The sequence below is a fragment of the Takifugu flavidus genome, chromosome 8 (genome assembly GCF_003711565.1).
Source record: "Takifugu flavidus isolate HTHZ2018 chromosome 8, ASM371156v2, whole genome shotgun sequence".
NCBI lineage: Eukaryota > Metazoa > Chordata > Actinopteri > Tetraodontiformes > Tetraodontidae > Takifugu > Takifugu flavidus.
In genome coordinates this window covers 11,549,224-11,566,234 of record NC_079527.1, presented here as the reverse complement: position 1 = coordinate 11,566,234, position 17,011 = coordinate 11,549,224, and the positions used below count along the sequence as shown (strand labels likewise).

General features: G+C 44.5%; 1 protein-coding gene across 1 annotated transcript in view; it reads right to left on the bottom strand.

Moving 5' to 3' along the window:
- The window catches only part of plxnd1 (plexin D1), a 53,665-nt gene that overhangs the window by 14,023 nt on the left and 22,631 nt on the right, over nucleotides 1-17,011 (bottom strand). The window contains 10 exon segments of the mRNA XM_057040825.1: nucleotides 896-1,003; nucleotides 1,492-1,606; nucleotides 4,514-4,663; nucleotides 6,843-7,124; nucleotides 7,756-7,840; nucleotides 8,146-8,325; nucleotides 8,498-8,582; nucleotides 8,585-8,636; nucleotides 9,902-10,007; nucleotides 14,827-14,972. Coding sequence (XP_056896805.1) covers nucleotides 896-1,003; nucleotides 1,492-1,606; nucleotides 4,514-4,663; nucleotides 6,843-7,124; nucleotides 7,756-7,840; nucleotides 8,146-8,325; nucleotides 8,498-8,582; nucleotides 8,585-8,636; nucleotides 9,902-10,007; nucleotides 14,827-14,972 — 1,309 coding nt within the window.

Below are 17,011 nucleotides of genomic sequence, written 5' to 3'. Positions count from 1 at the left end.
CAGAACCCTAATATTGGAGCCACTTTATTGGATGGCATGTTCTCAGCAAGGGTAATGTTCCCTCCTAATGAGACGCTGGAGATCCCTTTATGGAAAAATTCTTCCTGTGGCAGGATGAGGGACGTATTTGGGTTACAATGCCAGTTTTTACAGACTGTGTGCATATGGAGACGAGAATACAAGACTTTGGGGGACATGAAATCTAGTTAATTACTTCTCTGGGTTATTTATCCTGCTCACTAACACGCTAATCCACCAGTCAGTTCACACCATTTAATCCTGATTGGGTGCAGAACTCTTGGATAACAAACCCCCCCTTCCTTTCTTTTGGACAAATACTCTTTCACTCTTGTGTCCTGGAATATGTCAATTCTGTCTTTTTATCAGATCGTCCATCTTGCCAGAATTATCCCTCTCTCGAGCATACGCTCCCTGAACTCCGCCACATATCTTCTTTGCTTCTCCTCCCTCCCGCACTCCTGTCCCTGATTCCTCACTCCAATCTCCTCCCTCCCCCTGCTCGCTATTCCTCCGCCATACCTCTGCACCATAAATCTGGGTACCCGGCGGTGGACTGGCCTTCACATTGCAAGTGCACGTATACATACACGCGCCTGTTCCAACAACGCAGACACAGCAAGTGTGGCCGCAGAGGGTGTCGCGCGTATGACTGATCATTTATCAGCCGCTGCATTTAATGAGACTCAAATGTGTCAACTGTTGCATTCCTCACAATTCAGTTGAGAATGAAAATGAAACATAGTTTGCATACAAACAGACAATATTAATGCACGCATATCAACTAATATATAGCATCATTTTAGAGGAAAGGGCCCATGACTGTGTAGCTAAGAGGTTGTTTTTTGTGTATGCGGGGATCTTTCAGTAAACACACCTTTACGGATCTCCTCTCTGATCTGGGACTCCATCTCCTCCATCTGAAGCAGCGTTTTCTGCCAGTAGCGTTCCGCCCTTCGGCTCTTTGTGCAGTACACAACAAGAGCTGTGAAACACAACATGCAATCAGCCAATGACAGCACGCCATGCAATGATGAAGTTCAAAATGTGTTTGAGACAGCGAGAGAGGGTTGAACAAACGTGTCTGCCTGTGACAGCACGTAAAAAGGTTGTTTCTATTTAAAATTTTGGCATGAACAGGTATCTCAGGAGCAAAGATAAAAAGGTTTCTGTCATCATCTAAGAGCAGAATTAACACAGGGACGTGTGCGAAAAAATGCACGCTCGTTCAAATTTTACCCCCCCTTCCCATCCACCCAGCACGTGCACGGCACACACAATTACACCAGGTATGCAGGGGAGAGGGCACGCAGATGGAGTTGCCATCGAGAGGAACAGTGGCGTCTTTGTGCTTTCAGGAGCAGTGAAGCAAGTGCAGGAAACTGCGTGCCCCTGAATTCCGTTTATCTCCTGCACATCTGGGGTGTCCATTGCTCCAGCAGATGCACATTCATCAGCCGCCGCACGACTTACCCACAGTGCACAGCAACAGCAGCACGCAGCACACCACAATGGACACCACGATGGCTAGTTCACTGCCCCCGAGCTGCACTTTGGCAATGATGTGACGAAAGTTCCCCACTTGGACCTGGGAAGACAAGAAGAACGGGCACGCTTCTTAATTAACGAGTAGATTTATTCACACAAGGAAAACCCTGGACTCTCTGAAAGACAGTTAAGGTTGTTTAAATCCATTCACGGAGAAGCGATAAGAGATGAATGACATTTTAAAACGGCCTTTGAATCGCTACAATAAATATCATCTAGCTGATCTAACAACACTGAGCCCAGCTAATAAAGTCAGCCTAAATAAATTTCGCCTCTCAGAATGTTTTACACCACTGTTACAGTTTACGGGACAGTGATTTAGATTTGCGCCACACAACAAACGACCAATATTTCATTACATTTGCATTTCATGAATGTTACCAGAGACCGCGACCCGTGACAAACAACGTCATACAAACAAATGATGAGATCGCCGCAGTCCAAGACGGCGTGATGAAATAGCCGAGATAAGCCCCGGATTTGATCACCACGTGTCCGCTCCTGAAGCGGCAGTGATTCCAGTGATGTATGCTCTGTAAAGCCACGGACTTTCTGCAGAGTGGCAGTAAAGAGAATCTGCTATTAGTCCAAGAAATGAAGCCGTGAAATTCATTTTCAAAAGACTCCTAATAACCTCCCCTGGTACTTGCTTGTCAAATTATATTTCACTATCTTTCTCTTAAAAGTTAAAAAAGAACTTTACTTTAAAGTAAATACAGAATGTCTGCAGTGACAATGGACTCCTTAATGAGGCCCTTAATAGTCAACTCATGCAGCCGACAGTGACAAAGTTGAAGATAACGACAGATGAAATGAGCAGAGGCGGCGGGCGTATTCAGGCTTCCCTTTGCATTTTAATATAAACATGTGGAATGAGCAGCTGTTAATGGCAACACAAGTGCCTGCACGCGTGTTGCTGCATATTTGTTTCGTTCCCAGGTGCACCCAAACAAAATTACAAACTGGATTTAGACAAACGGCGTCTAGCAGCAGCGAGCTGGAGGGTCACCCGGTTCACTAAGAAAAAAGGACTTTTGCTTCTGCCTTCTGAGTGATCAGCAGGGTCTCTCTGTTCCCTCTTCCCATCTTCCAAGCGTACTTTATTAAAAAAAAAAACCAAGATTAAAAAAGAAAGTAAAGAATAAGGACTCCAGCCCTCAGACCAAATCCCTCTGATACTGGTTTCACTCCGAGGGGAGAGGCTGTCTCTCTGCACCCCTTCATTTGATTCACTCGTCTCTTTCTGCCTCACAAATTTATTTCTCTAGACCGGCGAGGAAAGGCTCTCTTCCAGAGAGCCTGGCCTGGCTTAATGGAGGGTGAAAATGCCATTGTTCCATGTTCCTGTTTCACTCAGGATACAAAAACACAGCCTCAGCGCATACACGTCTGTAGCTCAGCGCCTCTTCAGAACCCAGCAGAAAAAAACCCCCAAAAAACAGCAGAATGTAAAAATAGACCTGCCACCGAAAGTAGGTGAAGAAAAGTGAACGGCCATGAGCGACACACACACACACAAAGGTGTTTTCATGGAGATGCAGAGAGGGATACGCACGTGTCCTCAGTTTGTTCGAACTAATCATCCCCTCTGCTCGCGCACAGGCAGCCCACCCATAACTGTTATGACAGGTCATTTGACCCTTGCCGGGCCTTTACGTCTTTGTTAATTGCCCTTGTTTTTTCTCAAACATCCTGAGAGACAGACAGGGACAGGCAGCGCTTGGTTGGATATGTGAAGGGGGGGTGGTTACAGGTTCAGAAAAAGTGAAGTGTTTAGGGTATAGCACAAGTGTTTTTGGGCCCAGATCAAGAGGCCTGCTTTCACTATAATAATAAAGATGAGACGAGCGAACCAAAATGAACAAACCAGAAGGGAAATGGGGTAAGCGGAAGAGAGTGTCTGGCTCTCAGGGGTATCGTGATTAAGTCTTTAATTGTGATGGTGAGAGAACAGAGACAAAACAAAAACACAGGCGGAGGAGGTGAGATGGTCACCAAGTCAGACGGCTGGACTGTGACTGCAAACAGAGAGTGACTGAGTGATGAGTGAGCGTCTCGCTGAGGAGAGCCAGACGCGTACGGGCTTGAAAAGATGATTACGGTGGCTGAGAAGGGTCAATGCGCCGCAAATTAGGAAAGCGCTCCTGACGTGTCCGTGGCGAACGAGCTCGTGAAGTGAATGATGGGGGTCAGCTCCTTTCTGGGAGCCAGATGCTTTTGTGTTTTTGAAATGATTCATCACAGCAGAAGTCTATGGCGAAGAAGACCAATGGAAAAGTAAAAGTAATGGATCTGACATGCATTTAACAAAAAAAGGAAGCTAAAAGGAAATGACAACGCAGCGATCGCTTCAAATGGTCTCGCTCCAATAATGCTTCAAAGAATAATAGCTGCTTCTAATGCTGGCAACATTCTTATTTTACTGGCCATAACAGTTTTTCATTCTACAGCATTGATGTGAAAGTGATAAATGAGCAGAAAAGTTAGAGTGGATGGATTATTTTGAATGATTTATGGAAATCAAAGGCTGTTAATAGTCTGATATACCACTAATGGAGATTACATTGAATTTATCTCCTCAGCGATAATGACTTACTAGCAGATATATGTGATGTCTAACAGAAAACCCGTGTGGGGGGTGGTTCTTTTGGCCGGTGTAGTGAACATTTAAACTGTTCCAGCATGACATTGTGGCACCGCCCCCACTGACTGCTGATTCACGGTGTCGGCCTCAGACTACAAAGCATTCATAATGCATGGAAAGACCCACACACACACACCGCTGCAGATAAAACCCCTCTCTGTGAACATCGCAGATGGTCTGGGTTCTGAGTAAATGCTCAGCTCGAATGGAGTGTCATACCTTAAATTACCTGGGTGCAGCCAGAGATATTTTCTGCACAAGGATGAAAGGGTTTTTTTTTGTGGCTGTGACATGAATACTTACGGTGACTGGCAGCTCTCTCTCGCTGGAGCCCAGCAGTCCATTGATAGTGCAGTGGAACAGCTGGTCATTATGAAAGCTGATGTTACAGGGATACGAGCCAATCATCACCGAGTATTCTTCTGGTACCAGGTCCAGATCGCTCGGCCCTTTCTGTGCCAGGAAGTAAAAAAAAAAACAACAGCCATCAGACCAGAGGGGTGCAGTTTGAACAGGCGCAGATAACATTTATAAAGACCAGAGCAGCTTTAAAGTGACATGCAGGCACAATTGCAGACACACACACACACACACAAGCCTGGAAAGCCAACAGCGGCCCCATCACCCAGCTGTCACTCAGAGGAAGCCAGCAGAAAACCCATCCACACTGGGCTCAACTTCGGCTTAAAGCAGCAAACATTCCTGCTGCTATCATGGCCAGAGAAGTTCCTACAAACAAACCAGCTGACAGCGCGCCCAAAATAACATTCTCAGGGCCCTTTTACAGGAGCTGCACAGCCCCCGTTTAACCGAAACATCCAGTGCTTTTACAAGTGAAATTAATTTCACACCGAAACAGAACAAACTGCTGCACGAGGGTTTTGGTCTCTGTACACGGCGTTATGAATATATGTTCCCTGTGTGGAGACGCAGGCAGGGAGGATTTGATGGAAGGGGCTATCAGGTTGCATCGTGGGAAACTTGGCAGTGGGTTTGAAGCTAATACAAGAGACTGAACACAGGACATGTGGCTTTTCAATTTAATGTTGAAATTCAGTGAACATGCAGAAGTTTATAAGTGGCATCTGGGGACTTTACTGAGATCCATATTTTAGAGACAACATATGGCAAACCTGTACGAAAATGCACAAAAGTTGAGAAGACACATGAGGTCCTTCCAGAAATAGCTTTAACATTCACAATGTTTTCCCCTTGTCCATAAATTTGGTCTGTTTCTGCTGCATTTATAAGGCAACAATCCCTTTTTTCAATGTTTCCTTTATTAATAGGAATATGATTCCAGGACTGTACAACGCCGTTAGTATTATACAAGAATAAAGGATAACTCTATTGAAATGCAGCAGAATTCAAATGAAATTGCAAATTTCCCTTTAATTTAACAGCAACACTTGGGGAAATGTTTTTGTTGTGTTTATCCCAGTGTGCTTCCTTGTTTTGATTATACCCTTAAGGCCCTGTCCTGTCTCTGCTGCAGGATGCCACCCCCTGGGCCTCTGTCAACAAAGGCTTCCTAACACACGCATGCACAGGAACACACACCCCCCAAAAAATGTATGCGCACTCGCAATATCGTCACACAAATAACATAAATCCGTTGCAGCGTATTGTAAATTTAACTCAAAAATCGTCATCCTTTTAAACCGTCGGTGGAAAAACAAAGGATTCTTAAGGGCAAAACATGATAGAAAGCAAACAAAACCCACCCACATTCCAGCTCAAGCTTAATATAGGATCTGGCTGAGTGAGACGCTCGCCATAAAACAAACAGTCGCATTCTCTCTGCTGTCTCTCTGCAAAATACTTTAGGTTCCTCCATAAGTGGGAAGCACCTCCCTAAAGACAACAGGAAGAAGCAGCCCACAGTGGGGCCTCGGAGCCACAAACACATCATGTCCAAACCTCCCTATGATGTCATACAGCGCCACAGCCAGCCGCCCTGAAAGGTGACGAATCCGTGAAGACAGGTGCTCACATCAGAGCACACACACACACACATACACACTCTTCATCAACACATTGCAATGGGCCTTTGATGTATTTTATGTGCCTCTGGTTAATGTGAGTGTGAATAAAGCAACGAAAAGAACGCTCATCCTTTAATCCCACAACGTTAGGAGCAGAGGGGAGAAGAAAAAAAACAACATAATGAAAAACAGAAAAAAACAATTATTGTCCTTTTTTTGACATTTTGAAACGTATTTGGATTTCTTGACCCTCTAAAAGACAATCAAAAAAGAAAGAAACTGTGATGAAATTTCACCACATTCCTTTTATGGCCTCACCGAAACCATGAATTAAAATTAATTGTGAGCATTGTGTTTCTCCACTGCACTTGTTTTTTCCCTTTTTTTGTCTCTATTAAAATAAAAGCCTTCCTTCCTCCTCGAAATAGGCTCGGCAGTGGGAAAACATTCAGCTGCACGTGAGGGACAGATTGATTTGCATCATGTTTTGGCGGGTGGTTGCTGTTGAGGCTTTTGAAATTTTCAAATGCAAGCATATAAATTTGCATTTTATTTTGAAATCTTACAAAAATATGATAATAGATCATCATAATAAACATTTAAAGTGTCTAAAAACAGCTCATTCCTGCGGAAGTCGCATCACTTACGTTGATAATGAGAGTCAGTGGCTCTCCAGGGTGATGTTTAATCAGCTTCTCCTTGTTGGCAGTGAAAAACTGAGGGTCCTCCACATATTCCAGCAGGAAGTGATCCTTATTAGGGTCGCCATCTTCTCCTTCTTCATCTTCCTCTTCCTCGCTGTCCGAAGACGAGGAGCTCTCGTCTGTGTAGAGGACCCCGTTCAGGAAGAACCGCACCGAGGTCTGCTGGGACTCGCTGGAAGAGTGGGACGGACAATGGATGGTGGAGTTGGAGATCACGCTGCACATCTGAGGACAAGGACATAAAGGAAGACATTTTCAGACACGTTTTACCATTCCATCCAAAAGTCAGATGATGTACGAACTATACTGTCAAAGGCTGCGTCTTTCTCTAAATACCATCTCGTTCTCTTTTATGATGACCTGAAGGAAAAAAATCAATACAGCTATTGATCAAACCTGCAAAACATTCTATTAATCAAATCACATTTCAGAGTATTTCGTTTCAAGGAACATCCCCTTGGATATGATGTATTTCCAGAGCATGAACTCATCTAGCATGTGAGCGTGGATGAATAGGGTGAGTCCGTTCCCAGTGTGTCCCACGGCTGCAGCACAAACCCACCTCCTCTGTCACCATCTGGAACATTCTATTGTTCAGCTTATTCACTCATAGATTTGTGAAGCAGACACAATTTCCCACAAAGAAGAAGCGCACGAGCTATTTGGAAGTGTGTTTTTCACCTATTGTTAGTGGACTTGAAGTGTTATTGCAGGTATGATTTGAAAGAAATTCCTGACAGGATTACCTGTATGTTTAATGTGAAGCTAAGCTAACCAGTTATTTTTTTGCACTTTTTTCTTTATTTAATGCAAATTTATCAGAGGGTTAGTGAGAACCGCACAGCCGGTTACTCACCGTTTGTCCGATTCCCTCCACCTGCATGACGGCGCTCTGCACCAGATCGAATCCCTGCCCCGTCACGGTGATGGTCCGGCCACCACTGAGACAAACCCACACAAACACACGGAGAATCAACCCCAGGTCATGACAAAAGAATGTCAAATTCACTCTGCAAATACTGTGGGGCCCTGCACCAAAACAACAGAGGAAGAACCCTCGCATATGTCATCAAAGACAACCACCAGCACTCTGCCGCACACATGCCGCGCTATTGTAAAGACAATAGTGAGGAAATGCTGCACATCAGGAGGACATTACTCTGACGGGTTATGTCACTAATGCATGAAAGACACAGTCTTCCGTTATGTCCCTGGTTCTGTTTCAATGCTTGTGGTACGCTCCTACCTGAGGTAGCTCTTGGTGGGTTCGATGAAGAAGATGGTGGGGTTCTTCTTGTAGGTGTAGGTGGTGCTAAGATCATCTCTTTGGCAGGGGAGGTTTTCAAACTCCACACACACACTCACAGAGGAGACATGGGCTTGCGTGACTGCCGGCATGGTGCATTCAATGACATTATCTGTTTTCCTGTGAAATCGGGAACAAGACGCAACTTCAGATTTTGAGAGAGGAGCACTCTTTACCAACGCTATTGCTAATATTCAAGCATAATTGCTGACCTAAACATGACTTACGCAACCCTTGAAAGTTGGAAAACTTCAAATAATAGTAATACAGAAATAATACAAGCTGTACTCACTCTGTAATGACACACTCGTGTGTGCTGTTGACCATGACCCTGACCTGAGAGCCAATATCCAAGTGCTCCCCAGTGATGGTCACTTAGTTCCTCCAGCATGATAACCTTTGTTAGGCTCCATGTACAGCAGCTTTGGGAGCTAAGCAGCACACAAGATACAGCACGTGAACATGAAAGCACCACATTTATCAAAAAAACATCTGACAACTTCTGTCACAGGAGAAGAAGGGGCTTACTCGAACCGTGATTTGTGCACTACGACGCCTCTCTCAATAGCACATAAATTGTGTCCTGAGCTTATGGGGTTCAAGTCTTGCCTTTAAAGATTGCTTGAAACAGCTGCTGACCATAAAAATGTATTTAAAACCACGATGTAGTGAGTTACAGCGGAGCCAGGCCTCTGGGCAAGAGTGTCACTACGACTAGCAATAATGCCGACATGTGGAAAATCTGCATGCACAAACAATTGTTATGCACAATCCAGCACACGCACGTGCATGACCATGCACGCACAGACCTGGGGCAAGGGCTGCAGCTACCATCATCAGCATTCCTGCTCTATTAGAACTTTCCTATACTCGCAATGAACCTCGCCTTTAGGGAAGCCTCTTATCCTCATTGACAGGATTCACTTCCTCACTGTGCACCGAGGGGTGAAGACCCATTGTATGTCAGGGTGGATGTAAGGAGGCAGATGTTTCCGTCTAAATGTCTGAGGAAGGAGATGCGGTAGAGGCACATATCCTGTCTGCAAATCTGTAATGTCTTTCTCCCGCAGCTTCCTCTTTAGAGTTGCTCTCTCATAAGGAGCATCTCAGCCTTGGATAAGAGAAGCAGCGAGGTGTTCCCACAGCAGCGTGGTGTAATGTTTGTTGTTCTGGATTATATTCATCTGTGGATATCAAGAAGGGCTTCAGCATCGGGGTTATTTCTCAGTGGGCTAATTCGGAGGCAGAGCAGCTGAAATGATAGACCGCTCCAGGAGTGAATTATGAAAAAACTCTTTGTCTACAGATAAAATAAAACAAAAGCTGTACTTGGGTATTTCCACTGACTGAATGCTCTAAGTCCAATGGGAGACTGTGTGGGTTGAGGTTCATTAACACAATGCCGGCCGGCTCGACCCGGCCAATGATGAATCCAGAGCAAAGGGACATTGAACAATCGACGTATTTGTTTTTGCTGGCAGCGAGCTCAGAATGACAATGGTGCTTGTTTGCAGACCAGATGAGCGTTTGAAGATTCCCACACACTTGCATTCCTCTGACTCATAAAACGCATCTGTTAACACTCAACTGACACACTTGGGATGACTTTCCCAGTGGGGAACAAGAAACAAGCGGGAGAGTAGCGGAATGAGAATGCGGAGGGAGAGAGTTCAGCGGATGTCTGGAGAACACTCACTAAGTAGGAGAAGCTCTCCTTCGATGTCCCCGTCCCGCTCTGTTCCACGTCCACTTGGACAATATCCGTCTTTTCGTCTGCAGACCACCCGGTGATGCACACCAGCCTGGAGAGTTCAAAACATCATAATCAGAGCTGGTTTCCTAAATAAGACTAACATGCATCCCTGCGGCTGTCACACTAATGATTATTATTAATGGATTCCTGTTTTTACAATTCCATACTTTAAAGAAAAGTCTGTATTTTCAGCATCTTAAAAAAACCAAAATGATTTCAAGGAACGTTATTATCATACCAGCACATGTTTATACATGAGATGCTACGAAATTTTGCAGTCGTATCCTGGTTGTAAGCCGACGAAAAACTACATAAAAACAGCAGTACATAAAAAAACACAAGCGCTGTACAAACAGTGAAGCAAGACAAACATCTGACAACATAATACAACAAACAAGCCAAATTTAGCTTTTCTAAAAACGTGCGTCGACAGCGTGAAGTCAGGCAGGTGGTCAATGCTGCACCTATGGGAAAATGTTTATGCCGATGTTTTTGGTGTTTAGTTGCAATAATATTACGGTAATGAGTTGTTGTTGTTGTTGTTGTTTTAAAAGAAAGCTCTAATTCTATACAAAAACCATGCACCTAAATGTAAAAATAATCTTTGGTGCTTAAACTCAAAAGCATTAAACACAAGTACCAGATTGCGTTTGTGACAACTCCAAATCCAAGCTGTTCACTCTTATTCAGAAGCTCTTATTGGTGTTGCTGATGCAGCCAGAGATCAGCTGTTTTTAACAACTAATTTATGACAAAAGACATCCAGCCTTATGCTAGGAAAGGTACACTTCGGTGTGATTTATTCAATGTCTTCAATTTCAATTCAATTTATTCGATAGGATTGTCAGTATTTCTGCATGGATCTGTTTTTTTGTTGGTGTCTTAGGTGGGTGGAAGAAACCCTCAGCCAAAATGCCAGAGATTTATCAGGGTAATGAAACAAGGTCAAGAATATCATCTAAGGGGACATTAATTTAATACATTCTGTTTAAATAAGAATGAACTAATATAAATATGGAGATCTCGATCAGGACTTACAAAACAAAGAGACATAATTAAACTTGGAGAACGCTGGATATGAGCTAATTTATCAAACCCTAATGCATTTACATACAGAATCCAATAATGCCTGCAGATATCAGGAGATGTAAAGTTCAAAAGCTCCTCCGACCAGATGTTGCTAGCCTCAAAGGAGATTAAGGGGCTGCTGATGATTGTTCTCTCACCTCCTGGCTCTGATTAAGCCGTGTGTCATCAGCGCACCCTCAACAGGGACGTCTCACGTTAATGATAGGGTGGTATACCGAGCTGCGGGATTCTACTGTTCTGGGGCCTCACAGGGATTACGGTACCGGGGGGCACAACCTTTATCACCTCACATGATCCCCCTCCAGGCTGACACCCTGTTGGTTTATTTAGTCAGGTGCCTGGTGTTAAATTCACAGCCAGTGATCAGTTGATTGACAGAGGAATGGCGGGGGAACGGGCACAAGAGGACGAGCTGGGTGTCATGTAGGCGGTCCTGGCAGGACATGGCGGTGTGATGAGGCTGTGCTCGACAGTTTCGGGCCTGGCAGGGGTCGTGCTATTGGGTCTGAGAGCCGAGAGGACCTATCTAAATGAGATTTCAATGCCAGCACTTTGAAAATGCGTTTTGACCACAGTGTTGCAAGGGATTCATTCATGAGCTGGTTACAGCTGTTCAGAATATCCTGAAAGAAAGTTCAGCATCAGCCATCTGTTGAAAGCAGGGCCTGAATTTCTGCTCATTAATTACAAACCCATCAGGTAAAGAGTGCCATTACACCCAAATTACACTCCTGTCAGTTGTGCCAAGAGGGCAGAAGCACACCTGTTGGAGGAAAATTCATCATGCACCGATTTAGCAAAGACAGAGGGGGGGAGAACAAATGGAATGAAACATGCCCGTTACATCGGCGCCTGAGGGAAATCATAGATAGCTTTAACTGAAGTAAACCAGGAAGTCTGCTTCAGGCCTGTGTTCATAAATACACAAACTGAGTGCAGCGCGTTACACGATATCTCTGTTGAAACTATGAGTTCCGAGACTAGAGGAAAACCAATGTAATAAACCTATATGTATCTTGAGCGGTAGAGACAGGGGTATGAAGCCGGACAGTAGCATTTAACAGGGCTATACAGTCTGGGAATTAAATTTAGCCTTTGAAAACGTTTTTATAGTCACTTAAAGAAAAAAAAAGTATGAGATTTAGTTTCAACATCTGTGAGGGTCTGTAACAATAAATTTCATCAGGCTGTAAGAGCTGCGTAGGTCTCCACAAAAATGTGCTGCACAAACCCATTTTCATTCTGTTTTTCTTAAAGATATGAGCTTTGCAGACATGTAGGTTTCCATATACATCTAATGTGATGTGAGGATCTGATTATTCCCCCAATCAGCAATTAAATCTACGTGCGTCAGGATGTGAGTGTTTTCTCGCGGTGCGGCGAAATGGACGGGGCGAGGTCCTCTCAGAGCTGACATGATAAACGATAGAGAGGGCAATATGAGCAAGCAAAGCCAAAAGCACAGAGAAGTGCTGCAGTAAATGAGGTGTGCCTGGAACAACGGTGCCATTAATTAAAACGTTGACACTCGGCGGAGGGAGCGCCGGCTCTCCGGTGCTGCTGGCAGCAGACGTGAACTTTAACCTCTCGGCACACGAGCCGACACCTGTCTCAACAGTGGAGGTAAATGGGGTTAGACGCGCGTGCTCGCGTGCGTGGTTGCACGTGCGCGTTGTTTGATTTTTCAATCAGCTGAGTGGGGGTTATTTTCCTATAGCGGTGTTGTTTTAAACCCTGCATGCATCTTTGAGCAGTCATCGACGTGGAAAAAATGGCTTTCGATTAGCATCTAAATAAGGTTTATAATAAGGTAAGTATGGATTAAATGTTTTGGGTGAATGTAAAGGGTGTAAGTCGGTGGTATGAGATCGGATCAAAACGCATCAAATCAATGGGAGGTCCCCACGAGTGTCCCTATAAAACAAATTGTGCTGACGCTGTCAGACATGTCGGGATTTGTCACCGCCACTTCCAGCAGCGAGGACACGCTTGCCTGTCATAACAGCCAGCGTCAGGAGCCAATGAGAAAAGGCGACGCCGGGCGAGAACCTCCGCGGAGTGAAATGCGATTCGCCAGTTTTGGACGTGCGCGCTTTTCTAGGAAAGTGTCAGGCTGCTGGAGTGACAGGTAAGAGCCGCAGGTCACCCTCAGACTGGTCTTAATCCAATGACTGGCTTCAGTGAAGCAAGACCAGATAAACATTTCCATTCCATTACAGATACCGAAGGAAAGTTTGGATGTAACTCTAGTTACTGAGTTTTCCTGTCAAGGCTGGGTCCTGCCGTCACCATGGTGACAGTGTGATGGTCCCTGAGCTCCAGAGGAAAGGTAATGCACTCATTAAAAAAGAGGAGTGTTTTGCATAAAAATGTTTGCGAAAATTAGCCTCCGTGAAAACACAACCACAGAGGGATTATTGATGCTCTTCTGCAGAAAGTGGACATGTACCAGGCAGATTTAGCTAATAACCTGTGAGACTGATTTATGGAGGGAACTTTCATCAACTTATTTACCATGAATGTGGTGCAGATACATAAGCAAGCCACTTGCATGCTGATGAGTATTGTTAAAAACCTCTACAGTCCGGATGACCCAGACAGATCCAGTCTGGGATAACAAGGCAGGAGTGTTTGTGTTAGCAAATCACCCTAGGTTTTTCAGACAATAATTAAAGCATTCAGTAATGCTCAAAAAACTGCTATATTTTAACTACTACTCCTAACCGTGAGTTTGACCCTGGACTGGTTTCCAGTCCCTTAAAGGGAACACACGTCGGTCACTTACACCCCCACCCATATTTCTACCTAATTTGTGCAGGCAGAATGCACTGTTTCCTGTTAATATTCGTTTTAGAAAATAATAATGAAAATGATGCAACTTTGTTTTTGTTTTTTAATTGTCCAAAAATAAGGAAGATTCTACGTGGGTATCGCCATCTCCTCCTGTTGGACTTGGAAGTGTTTAGATATATATCTAAAAAATTGTTGACACTTTCTTCAACTCGTGACAGGGCTGCACTGCTGCTGTTTTGACAGAAGGAATCGGTTCTATAGAATGTTAGAATCTATTTTTAGCTCATCACCAACTCATGTCAGTCATGGAAAGATATCTGTATCATAGCTGCCAATAGGTGCTTTAGTAAGCTAAACTTTTTTATCATTACTGCTCTCTGAAACAATTTCACCTCAGGCAACTGCCAAGATGATTTTATTTGTTTTTATGTTTTTTTTTTCTTTTTTTGTGCAAACTCATTTTCTGCTCCAGGTGAGGCTGATAGGACTCAAACCACTTGAGTGAATTCAGCACAATGAGATTCAAATTCAGCCTTTAAACAGCTGAACAGACTTTGATGTGCACAATTATGGTGGATCCCGTCGTATTTATTCGACATTTATTGGGCACATTCGAGACTCTTTTCAGCACTTTTCTCTGCAGACGAGATGACTGACAGCTTCCTTTAGCCGTTAAATGTAAAATACACCTCAGACTCAACTCTGCTTTCACGCAGCGCCGAAGGCTGAAATGCATCTGTAACTTCTTTTTTTTTTAAAGGTTTATTGATTCTGACAGTTACTGTACATTTTCCAACCAGCCACTCACTGGGCAAATGCACATTTGTTTTATTTAAATCCTTGTCATTTGACAGCTTAGATGATGTCAAAGATAAACGAATGAGGCAATGGTAATCAAATAACACTATGTAAACGCACAGGCTACAATCCCACATGTGCAGAGTCATGAATAATAATAATAATCCATATGTTATTATAATACTCACTCCAGGGAGACGGTGTAACGATCAGGCAGCAGCGAACACGGCACGTCTCCAATGGAGACCTTTACTGCTTCTGCCCTCCGGCCCAGGTTTCTGCCTTGTACTGTCAGTAGGGTGCCTCCTTCGACCGGACCCCTCAGAGGGAAAATCTGACAAAGACAGGAGGGGAAGCAATGAACGGGGAGCAAGAAAGACCCAATAAATCGCGGCTCTGAAGCAGATTACCGGGCGCTAATGACGGACGATAACAAACGTGACACAAATTTACGAGAATGAGGATGTCACGGCTGGTGTTGATGTTGAGTGTGTGTTGCCTAGAGAAACAAGGACGAGTGGCTCTTCATCTGAAGACAAGATTTAGGTGTACACACACATACAAAGCAGACTCTTAACTGTGCCACTCTCAGCCTCTAATCCTCTACAGCACATGCAAATAAAGAGCAAGCTAAGAGCCCCCTTCACATCCCGCAAGAGACAGAACGAGTGAAAGAGAGAAGGGACTGGAGAGCACGGCAGAAAGGTGGATGAGTGGGGAGGCAATTTAGGGAACTGAGTGTCAGAGAAGAGTGAATGCTGGTGGTAGCAGCGGCGGGAGAGCACAGCCTCAACAGGGGAATTAATGAACAGAGCCGTTCCCCCTTTCATCTATTTCCCTGCGTTTGCAGCGTGAGATACCTCGGAGCCATTTCTTTTGTTGTTTAGAGGCTCACTAAGATGCAATGTTGAAGCCTTTTGTCTCCCTGGGTTCGGGCTCAGGGGGAGCAGAAGGAAAGAGAGAGGTGGACTGACCTTCGCCTCGGCTGTGGCCATGGTTTTAGAGATAACGTCTCCTGTTCCTATCCTCTCTCCACCACTGTAGCAGAAGCCAGCTGTGCAAACTGTTTGCTTTTATGAATAACCCTCCCTCCCCTGGCTGGGGGGTCAGTATGACACCCTCTCATGTTCGCCTGGCTCCGCACTATCAGAAATGGAAATTAAAGAATGAAAACAGCACCTCTGTTTGGTCTGGCTGAGAGGGTGAGGTTCAGCATTTAGATAAGTTGAAGGCTGTGAGAAGGACAGTGCAGGAAAATAAACATCTGATGTCCCAGCTGGACTGGTGGGGAGGGGGGGTCAGCAAAGTGTAAAGAGTGCATTAATATCATGAGAAATGCAATGTGTTGGAGGCCAGAACCATTAATTACAGTGCTTCTGTGGAATCCAGACCACAGGAAGTGATTCACATGTTATTCTGGTTGCATTTAAGCTCGGGTGAAAACAGCAACCCACGCGGGTCACGTTACGCCATTCAGCCCGTAACTGACTGCATATGCACACCGGCCACGGCGTAACGGATGAATACACACCTTTGGAGCAGCAAGCAGAGTTATTTATCACCATGGTGCATTTTGGAGCACCCTGCATGTCCCTGTGGTGTCGTTGAGCGGCATCAGCATCAGCTGGTGTGCTGTTCATTTACACCTCTTAGAAGTCTGTGAGTCCTGATTTACAGCACCAACTCCATCAGGCCTCTGGAGAGCTCATGTGTGTGAACGTGTCTACACACACACACACACACACACAAAAAAACCTCTACAAAGAATGCCATGTGGATATTGAACACATTTGACAGCTAAGCTATTCCATATACTTGCTTTCAAATATGAAATATTCCACATGTTTTTGATGTGCAGGTTCATATCCAGCACTAGATCAGCCGATGGTATCCATGTGTTTTCTTTACCAATTCCTTTTTCTGATTCTGACCCGATCTGTTTTATCCTCCTCTCCTCACTCTAATTCCAGTGAATCTGGCTAATCAACGAGGACAACGAGGACAAAAACAGGAAAAGGCCTCTCGCAGGCCCATAGTCTTCTACGCCCTTTCTCTGTCAAGTTAGTTTTCCGTACCATATTCCAGACTGTTTAGGTTCTTTTCATGTCGTGTATGTCAGAGCCTGTTTCAAACAATTATAAACCATTGATTTTGAAACAACGAGAACTAGCCTATGTATAAACACGAGGAGAAAGGAGCTACAGGGATAATGCGTCCATTGTCTGACATCAATGGAAATAATTTTTCATTAGAGGGGTTGTGGTGAAGCTGAGCGAGGAATAAATTACTCCTGCATATTATTGATATTTGCTCGTGACACAGATTGCCTTTGACGACACAGAGCCATAAAAAAAAAAATCACCTTGGCCGTGC